General features: G+C 42.2%; 1 protein-coding gene across 1 annotated transcript; it reads right to left on the reverse strand.

Annotated features, from left to right (window-relative positions):
* Nucleotides 1-462: 462 nt before the first annotated feature.
* On the reverse strand, nucleotides 463-9,653 carry SVIP (small VCP interacting protein). The gene is given in 4 exon segments (NM_001195609.1): nucleotides 463-2,909; nucleotides 7,108-7,221; nucleotides 7,691-7,741; nucleotides 9,496-9,653. Coding segments are annotated over 4 exon segments (234 nt in total). The 5' UTR covers nucleotides 9,550-9,653; the 3' UTR covers nucleotides 463-2,894.
* Nucleotides 9,654-13,560: the final 3,907 nt, after the last annotated feature.

Raw genomic sequence — 13,560 nt, forward strand, 5'->3', positions numbered from 1 at the left:
TAGAAAGGAATGCCTATCTGCCTACGTCTCTCTTATTGACCTATTTATGCAGATATTATTCAAAGCTAAAACTGACAAGTTACTTTTTCTTCTAAGGGTGTAGTATAAATTCTTAGTAAAGATAAATAAGTCAAACTGTTGGAAGAGAAAAGGAAAATTCAAAGCTTGTGTCGATTCTCCTGGGGTACCAGGGATGATAGCTAGAATCTTTATATTACTTTGCTATTTCTCAATGAACACAGAACACTAAAATGTCATTTCTCCTTCAGAGTACAGAAAAAGAAGCATACTTATCTATAAATTCTTAAGAACTTTATATTCCTATAAATTCAGGGATTGTATGGACATACCAAACTAGCCTTTAGTTCTCTTGTTCTCGTTCATCCCAAAGAGCTGAAAGTATCATGGTTTCCATAACCTTTCACCCAAGTTCTAATTATTTAATACTCAGTAAAGATAAAATTTTGTTAAAGAGATGGCCAAAGTCAATTTTTATATAGGAAAAAAGTATATTTGTGTCCCCATAAAGCAATACAGAATGTATAACAAACCATGTGTGTGAAAACTATTAATTACATTCCAAATACAGTCGGTGGAACCAAAGTATCACATACAGATGTTTTAAAAGACATGCAGCATGTCAACAAAAGGGCTGTGTGATTATAACAACTTTTTGTTATCATATTAATTTGACTATTAGAATCAAGAAGCAGTAGTTAAAAAAAGCAGTGGTTTTAGCATTTTACATTTTAACATGACAGTTAATATATATGCACTTTACTGTTTCAGTTATATTTTAGTAATCTGTTGGAGGGCTTGGGTGACATGTTAAGCATTACCGTGTTTTCCTATTTAAATTAGGATTTATGGGAAGCTGGCTCCAAGTTAAGGTTTTCATCAGGAACTGATTCATAACTTGATGAGGGAGATGCTTGGATATATACGTACAATTTTTTTTTCTAGTAGTCACTTATTGGTTTCCTATCAAGCATCTAGTCTCCTCTTTTCCCTTCCCCTTCCTAAAACTATTCTTAATGCTTTTGTATCACCCATTGGCCTCTGCGTCCCATGTGGTTTTTGGGAAAGTGGACTACACCCATGGAGGCAGGCCATGCATGACTGGCTGGAGCAGCATATCCCACTCTTCCTAGAAAGCAAAATACATCAACATCTCATTCAAGGTTCAACAGTAAATAAACCTGGTATTTGGATATGAACTTTGTTAGAAATAGGGCATTATCCCTGGATGTAAACCTTTGTTTATACCAACCCAAGTTGTAATTCTTTAAATACAGTACAGTTAAAATTGTTCTTTCTATATTAAAGCAGAAGGAGGGATTTACACAGTTCAGGGATAATATGCTTTGGTTCTATGTTCAGCTACTGAGGATCTTTTTCCCTTGGAGAAATTAACATGTTCATAAAGTCAAGAATTTTATTTCTAAGATACAGTTTAATGATTTCACTATCCTTTGTGAACAAAAAGAGCACTCATCTTCTAAAGGATGAAGAAAATTGAGCCTATCTAAATATATATCTTGACTGGATATTCATAACCCATTTTACACCATAATAGAAAAAATGTAATTTTTCCAATGAAGAGTCAAGAGATTTGTATTAGAGTTCAAATTCTTTAAAATTAGCATATACAACATACTGCCATATAACATAAGTTTTGTGGGATGAGCACAATAATGGCTCAGTTTTTTGTAAATCGAATGAGCTGGTCTATTTAACTTATAATCTCTATTGGTACTGTCTATGAATTCTGATTTAGGGCTCAGATTGTGGCCCTGTCATCCAAAAGAGTTAGCAACCAAATTAGAAGATACAGCAATTCTTCTATTGTAGCTTATTATATATATACTAGAAAGAAAACTCAAAAAGCAAAAATGCTGTAAACTAATGTTACTAATAAACAAAAATCTGGAAAGTTTAGAAGTCTGCATCACATAGAATTACCTCATATATCTTTATGTTTAAAGTAGACCTTTTAAAATACAACACCTATTTCTATTTCATACGTTCACATTTACCTTGGCAATTACGCATCTGTATAAATAAATACAAAAGAATAAAAACACCTGTGAAATTTGGACAAATATATTACTACTCAGTATAACCCATCCAGATTCTTAGTTTAACCTCATTCGTTTCCCACAAAGATCTTCAGAGCTGAATCTGGTATTGTGCAATAGTACATCACTGCCCTCTGATGGCACTGCTAACATATAATTTCAAATTCAGCAAGCAAAAAAACCCACTTTTATTGCAATGTAAAATACCATATGTTAATTTTATAAGCCACAGAAATAGAAAATAAATTAGGAGAAATTTATCATTTTCTACAAATTTTCATTACTTAGTAAGTTATAAAAGTTTACAGTGTTCCTTCACATAAGCCCTTCAAGATTTTCCCTGATGATCAGTTTAAAGGCACAAAGTCCATAAGTTTAAGCAAAAGCCTTCATAGATAATGAAATAAAAGGAGATATAAGGCTGAGCAGAAAACTACAGACTGCGAGGTCATTAATAGAGGAGAGAAAATACAACGGCAAACTTTAATGTCTGAGATGTATGCAGACTTTACATGCGATATATATTCATTCACTATTAAGGTCCATATTTTAAGTACTAAAAAAGGCGAATCACCTGCCACCTGCAGAAGAGCAAATATAAGAAAGTAAGTATTTAATGAAAAGTCTGGCCGTTTTCTATGTTAGGAAATCAAAAGCATTTTACATCAATATTGAAAAAGCACTGACTGCATTTAATGGCACTAAAATTACAAAGTCTAAATATTTGTTTATTCAAAGAGAAGAAATTAAGCTGAGGACGTCCACTTGATTGCAGATAGTAGTTACTGGCAGTAGACTCTTCCACTCATGCTATGCTTATGAGACTGTCCACTAGAAAAGATAAAAATATATGGAGAAAAGTAAATTTCATGTAAAGTGATGGAAAAATAAAAATATCCTAGTGAACAGAAATAGGAATATGGGCTATAGAAATGCAAAATGATTTCTGCACGTAGCAGTGGTTAGTATAATTTTACATTATGGTCAAACGTCTGAAACAAGACATGTGATCGTTTAAAAACCTAATGAAGTCAAACGAAATCTCTAGGCAGATGAATGAGTAGCTAAATCCCAGATATCCAGGTCAGCTCAGGAAAAACACAAGAGACCACAAAATAAAAAACAATGAACCCTTAAAATAAAAACAGAGGAATTCCCACTTGCGGCAGGGATCCCAGCTATGGCAGAAATTACATAATGGTTTGGCAAGGTCTTTTCCTTGCTTGACTCGAGAAATTTGTTCTGTTCACTGAGGTCTATTAAATCTGCAGCAGTAAATCCCGAAAAGAGCCACTGGGATGGTACCAGGGATTTACCAGTCTCCCGAGGACTGGTTTTCATGTACATCCAAGGAATTTTATTGGGTGTTATGCATTTTCTAAAAATCTGTATTTAAAGTTTTAAGAATCAAGGGTTCATCCAAGTAAAGTTGCTTTTGTTTATCTTAGGGCTTCTAGTGGACTCCAACACTGCCTTTTGTAATCTCTAAGAAAGGGATTCAGTGCACAATGTGGTATCCAGGATTTAAATTTGGTTTGTTTTTACCACGGTACTCTGTTTCCCACAACAGATCTCTGAAGATGAGTGTTAAAAACACCGGAGCAGTGATTCTCTATCTGGTTTGGCTTTAGGCTCCCTTGAGGAGCTTAAAGAAGTCCTGATGACTAAAGCTCACTCTCAGAGGTTCCGACTGGTATGGGGTGGGATCCGGGGGTCGACCGTTTTTGAAAGCTCCTCCTGACATTCTCCCGTGTGGCCAAGGTTGAGAGCCACTGCGTGCGCCGACTGCCACTAGTCCCGTCCTGTCATATCCTGTATGTACAGCAGCTTGCACCCTGATGCCAGCAGCACACTGGCTGCCCTGCTGTGAAAGACAGTATGGGGGGGAGGGGTCCTCAAGAAATGAAAAACAGAAATACCATATGATCTGGTAATTCTACTAGTGGGTATTTACCCAAAGAAAATGAAAACACAAAAAAGAAAGAAAAAGAAAGAAAAAGAAAGAAAAAGAAAGAAAGAAAGAAAGAAAGAAAGAAAGAAAGAAAGAAAGAAAGAAAGAAAGAAGAAAGAAAGAAAGAAGAAAGAAAGAAAGAAAGAAAGAAAGAAAGAAAGAAGAAAGAAAGAAAGAGAAAGAAGAAAGAAAGAAAGAAAGAAAGAAAGAAAGAAAGAAAGAAAGAAAGAAAGAAAGAAGAAAGAAAGAAAATGAAAACACCAATTTGAAGAGATATATGCACCTGTATATTTATTGCAACACGCTTACAATAACCAAGATATGCAAGCAATCTAAGTGTCTATCAATAGATGAATGGATAAAGATGTGCTGTGTACACACACACACACACACACACACACACACACACCTGTGGAATATTACTCAGCCATAAAAAAGGATGAGATCTTGCCATTTGCAACAACCTGCGTGGGCCTCGAGGGTATTATGCAAGGTGAAATTAATCAGACAAATACTATATGATTTCCCTTATATGTGGAATGTAAAAAACAAAACAAATTTTAAAAAGCAGAAAACAGAGTCATTAAGTACAGAGAACAAGCTGCTGGCTGCTGGGAGGGAGGAGCAGGAGGATGGGGAAAACGGGTGAGGGTTAGTGGGAGATACAGGCTTCCCATCACGGAACGAGTAAGTCACGGGGGGGGGGGGGGGAAGGTACGGCACGGAGAACACAGTCCACGTACGGTGACAGATGGCAGCTGCACTCGTGGTGAGCACAGCGTAACGTGGAGACTTGTGGGTCACTCTGCTGCACACCTGAATCTGACATCACATTGTGTGTCCATAAAAAGAAATTAAAAAGGTAAACAAGTAAGACTGCCTTTCCAATTATCCTGGGCAGAGACAGGGAAAGGACAGGTTTTCCTCGTACTACGGAGTCCAGTTAGGAAGAATCTAGCTACAGAACAGGATCTCCAGGCCTGGCAGCAGCTATTAAGGACCCTAGGCCAAGGGGTTTGAAAATTAAAGTTATACTCTGCCTTATGCATCCCCTTCTGTTAGCTCTGAGCCTCTAAAATTTATTTTGAACGTCACTGTATGCTTTCGATGCTCTGTGCAGGTGGTCAAGGAGAAAGGGGCACGTTCCTTAAAGCTAGTGTATTTATGGTGGCTGGTTAGGAATATCCCAAGGGAAAATGACACAGCGTGCAACAGCCGTTGTGTATCAGAATGAGCCACGGTCCAACTTTGATGGCGATTTTTATTAACGGAGCCAGAGAGCTTTCTTGTAAGAACCGTCCACAGAGAAAAACAGGTACTTAATTTAAAACTGAGATGATTTATTTTAATTCTGAGCATTTCTGGAGGGATCAGCAGCTGTACGTGGCCTAATTTACTTCTAATCTATAGGCTGCTGGCTATGCTTCAGGTTTAATTAAGAAGGCTCCTTTCTTTCTTAGAGTTTAAAAGCTATAAGCTGATGTGAAATTTGTTAGGTTAGGGTATGTCAAGTAAGTACCTTCTTAATTCTGGCTACACATAAAGTGTCTTTTTCTTATAACATTATATGTGACTTTGATTGTCAGCCAGCACCTCTATTTCTTCTATTATGAAACACTGAAACTCAGCATTATTTCCAGTCCTACAATTTAATTTGTAAAACCCAACAGAATTGAGAAAACAGTAAATCAAAAACAGAAATTATGAGAATTAATTTCTGTTTTTGCACTTTGAGAACCTTCTATGAAGTGGCATAGACCTGTATCTCAGCAGAATAATTCAATATCTATACTTCTGATAAACATTTGCCTTTGTATCAACCAACTGTTTTACTTTACAAATTTCTTCTATTCTCTTCTGGAAGTATATAAAAAAAATGTTAGCACAATGGTCACAGCTATTTACCTTAACATTGAAACCAATCATCCTACACGTTGTTAATGATTAAGAAATTTGTTTTCTTTTAATTTCATTTATTATACAAAATTAGATGAAGTAATATGGTAAAAAACACATAGACGACTCTTATCTCTATGTGATATTCTAAGAAGCCAGAATCACCTCTGCTCAGGAAGTTCCTAAACTGCCTGCCCCACAGGCTAGAAGGATATATATATGGTATTTACATAGTTTTAAGAGCAAAGAAAAGCCAGCGGTGTTGTGATGCTGTTGTATGGGTAGCTAAGTCGAAGTGAGGATAGCAAAACACACGGAGGAGACGAATCACTATGTAGTACACCGAAACTAAGGTAACGTTGTGTATTAACTAGACTTAAAAAAACTATGTTAAAAAAACCCAACAGAATTGAGAAAATAGTAAATCAGCTAAATAAGTGCCAATAAGTCACTGACAAGTTAAATATAAATGACTGAAATTCAGGACATTGTCCTTTTCACAAATATTAAAAATGGACCAAAGAATAAAATCTTAGTATCTGCACAATTATTTTCTTGAGCTTTAACATGTAAAACAAAATCTTCATAGTCCTGCAGACCGTCAAGAACTGCAACTGCTACCTTGGGAGGTGGGAGGTACACGGATCACATGCACATCCCCTCCCCCACCCCCGTATTGTCCAAATTGACAGTTACTTAACCATGATAATGAGTGACAGCGGAAAGCTCGAAAACCTCAAACCACTGAGTGAAAAAATAAAGGTTATTTGCAAACAGGGATCCCTCGTGTAATCCAATTTAATAAGATTAATGTACAAATGGAGATTAGAAATGTCTGTAAAGTGACACTGAATTCGGGGTAATTTTTATGTTCTTCTTTATACTCTTCATAGTAAGTTTCCCATGTATTAGTGTTAATTATATAAAGTACTAAGATAGTGTTAAGGTAATCAGGAAAAAACAATCTATTTTCATTTTGGGGAAAAAAAAGGCAGATCTACTACAACAAATGTTGGAATGTCCAAATAAATTGCCACTTCTTCCAATCTCTATTATTCATGCTTTTAAATTAATTCAAAATTTTCTGATAATCTATTGCAAGAGGAAATTATTCAATAGACTGCTACTGAAGGTTTTAAAAACTCCAGATAAATTAAACCTTAAGTAAATTTTAATACTTACCCTAAGTCCACCTTCTGGTGGGGGCCCAGATTCAGCCATTTGTTTTTCTATTTTTTCCTTTTTCTTTCTTTTTTCTTCCACAGACCGAACATCCAGAATGCCCCGAGATGCAGCCTTTAGAGAATGTATTAAGTGGTACAGGGAAACAACAAAATCAGTATTCAATATCCAAAAGGTGTGGGTTTGTTGCTTTTTGGGTTTTTCTTGGAAGGTGAGGGGTTTTAATTCTGGCTATAAAGAGCTAGACTATTTCTATAAGAGCTTCATAGAAAACATCTTACTATTTCTTCATTGGGTATTTTTTTCTGTAAATCTCACATCTGTCAGTGTTTTAAAAGGCAAGGTAGCATTATCCCAGGGAAGGAGGTCATTTAAGGGCCAATCTTATGTTACAGAAGACGTCTGTAATCTTCATGTATTAAATGATATAAATGCATTTATGTAACCTACAGAAATCATTTTGAAAAATGACTACATGTAAATTTACACGTTAGCGGACAGCATTTTCACTAGAGAACACTAGTAATAAATAGAATAAAGTACACAGTTATCTCTGTGGGCAGGATTTTATGTCTACTCTTACCTCCTTCTGTCTTCTCTCTGCAGCCTCTGCAAGCTTTGCTCTTTTCTCTTCCTAAAGAAAATGTGTAAAAGCAGGTTTTTAGAATCAAAGCAAACATTATCGCGGAGAAGTCCTGTCTTAGAGGCGATGTAATTTACAAAAATATTTAGTATTTGTTCAAAATGTCCACTAAGACTGTCGCTATTTACACTGTTTAGGAAATCCTCAACTTCCTGAATGTCATCCTCCCAGTTGATATTACCTTCAGGTAAGCACATTTAAGACACATTTACATAATAAATGTTTTATATGCATATAAGACATACACAAGATCGGGTTGGCCTGTAAAATTATTTATTATTTATTACTTATTTTTTAAAAAGGGGGGCTTATACGCTAGTCAGGGCAAGAATATAGAACAAATGACTTTTAGTAAGACAAGGAGCGGAATGCGTGGTTTGAAGTAGGCTGGGGTTTCCGGGAAATGTCCACGGATGACCAGGGCTCATGCCATCGTGCAGGACACCAAGCCCCGAAGGAAACTTGTTAGGAGGCCCTGCTCCATGCTGGGACACGGGCGGGGGGCGGGGGGGGGGGGTCCTCTTTCTATCCTGTACTGCTGGCCTTGGTAAGTTCCTTAAAATCTCTAAGACAGTAAATAGAATTCTCTTGGCTGCGTTTGTTTTTCATGCCACAATAAGCACATCCATTCCTCCACTGCACGCGCAGTTCCTGGGCAACTACCTGCCCCAGGACCTTATTCCAAGCGCTGAGGATGCAGCGGTGAAAACACGCCAATGTGTCCACACGCGATGGGCGGACGGAGGTGAGTGCAACCGGGTGGGTGCAGGTGCTGCACAGCCGTGGGCGCTTTGAGGGGATGCACAGGGGCGTGCGGGGGATCAGGATGGGGGCCGGGGGGGTCCGCTTCAGCTAGGGTGGCCCCCAGCAACTGCAAAGGTGGGTGACATGCGGGTGCGAGCCCTGTGCCCACCTGGGGGAGGGGAGGGCCTAGCCGACACCGGCGGGCAGGGCAGCAGCGGGGTCCCCGGGGCAGCAGCGGGGTCACCGGGGCAGCGGGGGCGGCAGCGGGGCGTGCGGCAAGCTCTCCCCCAACAGCTCGCTTCCTCCACCGCCTTCTCCTCGGACGACGCCAGGGGCGGGGTGTCCGCGGAGCCACGGCCGCTCCCGGCGCCCGACCCCGGCCCGACCCCGACCCCGGCCCCGACCCCGGCCCGGCCGCGATCACTCCCGCGTGAGCACGTCCCAGCGCTGCCGCCCGGGAAGCGCCGCCCTCGCCCGGCGGGACCCGGGCCCCGGGATCGAGCCCCGCCGCCGGCGCCCCGCACGGAGCCTGCTGCTCCCGCGCCCGCGTCTCGGCCTCTCTCTCTCTCGCTCTGCGTCTCACGAATAAATGAATAAAGTCTTAAGGAAAATAAAATTAAAAAAAAAACAACTTGGAATTTAAGTGGGCGCCCTGCGCTTTGTATTTGCTAAATGTGGCAACGTCACAAATCGTCCCCTCGTGACCGCGGACAGCGCGCGGTCCTCGGAGGAGGGAGGGAGGGAGGGAGGCAGGGAGGGCTCAGGCTCAGCCCCGGGGCGCGGATCCGGGGGGCGCCCCCGCCCCGCCCCCGCCCCCGCCCGCGGAGGCCCAGCGGCCGCACCGCCCCTGCAGCCCGGCGGGCACCGAGCCTCGGCCCTGCAGCGCCGCCTCGGAGCCGCCCGTCTCCGCCGCCGCCTCCCGCCGCCCGCGCCTCCCCTCCCCCCCGGAGCAGGTGCGCGGTCGGCGGACGCGAGCTACGGGCCGGCCGCGGCCTACTCACCAGGGCCGGCGACGGGGGCGCCGACTCCCCGGGACACGGAAAGCACAGCCCCATGGGGACAGCGGCTGGGGGCCCGCGGGCCCGCCCCGACCCGACCCGACCCGCAGTGCGAGCGGCGCCCGGAGCGCGGCGGCCCAGGTTCCTGCGCTCGCCCCGCCCCCGCCCGGCCCGGCCCCGCCCCGCCCCGCCCGGCCGGCCCCGCCCCGCCCGGCCGGCCCCCGGCCCCGCCCCCGCCCCGCCCCGGCCCCGCCCCCGGCCCGCCCCGGCCCCGCCCCTTGTGGCCACGCTCCGCCCCCGCCCCGCCCCGGCGGCAACGCCCCGCCCCCGGCTCCGCCCCCCAGGACAACGCCCCGTCCCTTGTGGCGACGCTCCGCCCCCGCCCGGCCCCGCCCCGCCCCGGCGGCATCGCCCCGCCCCCGACTCCGCCCCCCAGGACAACGCCCCGCCCCTTGTGGCGACGCTCCGGCCCCGCCCGGTTCCCCCCCCACACTCCGTCCCCTCTCCCGCGGCTTCGCCCCGCCCCTCTACGATAACGCCCCGCCCATGGCCCCGCCCCCGCCACGGACCGCCCTGGCCCCGCCCCTCCACCACGGCTCCGCCCCCATCTGCGGCAACGCCCCACCCCTGGCCCCGCCCCCACTCCATCCCTCTGCGGCAACGCTCCGCCGTGGCCCCGCCCCTCTGCCGCGCCCCGCCCCGCCCTGGCTCCGCCCCCTCCCGCCTGGCTCCGCCCCCTCCCGCCCCCTCCCGCCAGACCAATGCCGGGGGGGGGCAGACGAGGCCTCCGCCCCAGGTGGCCGGGAGCCTGCTGCGTTTGCGCAGAGAGCGGGAGGGAGACAGAAATAGAAGCCCCACATTCTCTTTATTCATTTGTCAGTGGGCAGATTAAGTTGTTTTCATAGGTTGCCTTTTTAATACCGCCATGAACTTGGGGTTACAGGTACCTCTTCATCATAATCCTTTGGTGTCCTTGTCCATATACCCAAAAATGAGATTCCTGGGCCATTTACAGAGCAGTTTTAATTTTAATTGCTAAGGAATCTCCATAACGCTTTCCATGGTGGCTGCGCCAGTTGACCATCCCAGCAGCAGCTACAGGGCTCCCTTTTCTCCACATCCTGGCCAGCAAGGCCCTCTTGTCTTTTAGGTAAAAGACATCATAGCAGGTGTGACTCGATACCTCGTCGTGGTTTTGATTTGAATTCCCTGATAATTAATGATGTTGAGCGCATTTCAGTGGCCATTCATTCATATATTGTTGGAAAAATGTCCATTTAGGTACTTTGCTCATTTTTAAAAAATTGGGTCATTTATGGTTTTTTGCTCCAATTGTAGGATTTACTTGTATATTTTAGATGTTAACCCATCATCCGATATGTGATTTGCAGATATTTTCTCCATTCCATAGGTTGCCTTTTCACTTTGTAGCTTCCTTTGCTGTGCAGAAGGGTTTTTTAGTGTGATGTTTATTTTTTGCCTTTGTTGCCTTGCTGTTGGTGTCAAATCCAAAATATCACCAAGACCAAGGGCAGTGAGCTTACTGCTTATATTTTCTTCTAGGAGTTTTATGGTTTAAGGTCTTATGTTCAGATCTCTCATCCATTTGACTTGACTTTTGTGTATGGTGTTAAGACCATTTTTTGTTCTCTTGCATGTGGTTGTGCAGTTTTCCAAACACCAGTTATTGAAGACACTACCCTCTTCCCATTGTATGTTCTAGCATCCTTTGTCAAAAAATTAACTGGCCATATGTATGTGGACTTATTTCTGGGCTTTCTAGTCTGCTCCATTGACCTTTATGTCTGTTTTTATGCCAAACTGTACAGTCTTGACTACAATAGTTTTGGAATACAGTTTGAAATCAGGAAATGTGAGGATTCTAGCCTCCTTCTTTCTTAAGAATGCTTTGGCAATTCAGGGTCTTTGTGGTTCCATACAAATTTTAGGATGTTTTACTATTTCTGTGAAAAATGACATTGGAATTTTGATAGAGATTGCATTGGATCTGTAGATCGCTTTTGACAGTATAGACATTTTAACAGTATTAATTCTTACCTACGAACAGGATATTTTCTCATTTATTTGTGTCCATGGTGAACACTGATTGCTTTCTGTCCCTAGAGGTTGAGGATATTTTCTAGAATTTCGGATAAATGGAATATCATATATGCCTTATCTTTAGTTATCTAACTAAAAAGAGAGTTTTTAAAGTTCATCAGTATGATTGTAAGTTCCTTCAATAATATTCCATTGCTGTAGATATACCTTATTTTATTTTATTTTAAATCCGATATAGTTAACGTAGTTTTAATTTCTAGTGTACAATACAGTGATTCAACAATTCTGTACATTACTCAGTGCTCATCAGATAAGTAAATATACCACAGGTTTTCATTTTTTTAAAGATTATTATTTACTTGAGAGAATGTGAGCAGGAGGAAGGACAGAGGGAGAGGGAGAGAGAGAGAGAATCCCAAGCAGACTCTGCACTGACCCAACTCATGACCCAAGCCAAAACCCAGAGCCAGCTGCCCCGATATACTACATTTTAAAACTCAGTTTTCCTACCCATGGACTTAATGGGCTGTTTGCATTTTGAGGCTGTTCTGAACAAAGCTGTGTACATATTCATGTACAATTCTTTGTGTGAACATGTTTATTTCTTTTTAGCGAACACCTGAGTGGAATAACTGGATCATATCTCACATGTATGGAAAACTGTCAGGAATTTCTTTTCGTAGGTCACAGTGCTTATGCTGTTTCCATTCATAGCAATGATGTAAGTAAGGAAGTAGCAGTTATTTCTTATCCTAGCCAAAGTTGATATGGTCAGCTTTTTAAATTTTACCAATTCTAATAGGTGTATAGGGGTATTAATTTGCATTTACCATCTTCTCATGCACATCTTGGATATTTGTATATCTTTTTAGAAATAGTTCAAATCCTTTGTCCACTTTATGGAATGTTTATATTCTTTAGTTCGAAAAGTTGTTTTGCTTTTTTTTTTTTTTCTTGTAGTCAACATATTATCACTTCAATCCTATGTAATCTACTGAGAGTTACTTTAAGGTTCAGCAGACGGTCTATTTTATTGTTCCATGGGGTACTTTAAAGAATGTGTGTTCTCTTTATGTTGGAGTATGCTTTATCAGTAAGATGATTGGCTGGTAATGTCATTTAAATCTCCTGTCTCTACTGATTTTCTCAATTTCTAAGACAGGAAGGTCATATTTCAGTTATAGTTGTGGCTTTGTCTCTTCTTTGCATTTTCTGGTTTTGCTTAACATATTTTGGTGCTCTGTTATTGGGTGCATATGCTTATGATTATTATTATTTTGTGTGAACCTTTCATTATAAAATCTATACACTCATATACAGCCTATCATCTATACATTGATAATATGACTTGTTCTGACAACCAATGTATGCCATGAATACAGCCATTATAGTTTTCTTAAGAGTGTTTTTATTGCATATGTCTAATATTTAAACCTAAATATTTATATACAAAGTGTGTTTCTAATAATTTGTAGTAGTTTTTGCATCTTAGAAATGCAATTTGATAGTCTCTGCCCGTTTGGGGAAAATTTTCTAGGGGTCTTTCATGTTTTTGTTTTCTAAGCAAAGGTTTTAATATTTTTTTGATCTAGACGATCTTTTTGCATCTTAGAAATGCAGTTTGATAGTCTCTGCCCGTTTGGGGAAAATTTTCTAGGGGTCTTTCATGTTTTTGTTTTCTAAGCAAAGGTTTTAATATTTTTTTGTTCTAGACGATCTTTTCAAGGTTATTTGTATAGTAAGCAAACTTGGAAAATATAGTCTCCTCTAGAGTAGATTTGTTTACTGTCTAGCATAATAGAGATAATGTCTCCTCGAGAGCAAAAGTTGGGGAGGTTTGCTAGTAACCTCTTATGTAAGACTGGGGCTTCCTTGGCTGGGTACAAACCCACTGTGTGCACAGCATCCACCTGGCATACCTCCCATTACTCCCATGGGGCTGAGAGTTAAGGGAAACCAGGGTAAGCGTGCCCTTGAGGTAACAAAGTCCTTTGTTTTCTGCCAGCC

The sequence above is a fragment of the Canis lupus genome, chromosome 21 (genome assembly GCF_011100685.1).
Source record: "Canis lupus familiaris isolate Mischka breed German Shepherd chromosome 21, alternate assembly UU_Cfam_GSD_1.0, whole genome shotgun sequence".
NCBI lineage: Eukaryota > Metazoa > Chordata > Mammalia > Carnivora > Canidae > Canis > Canis lupus.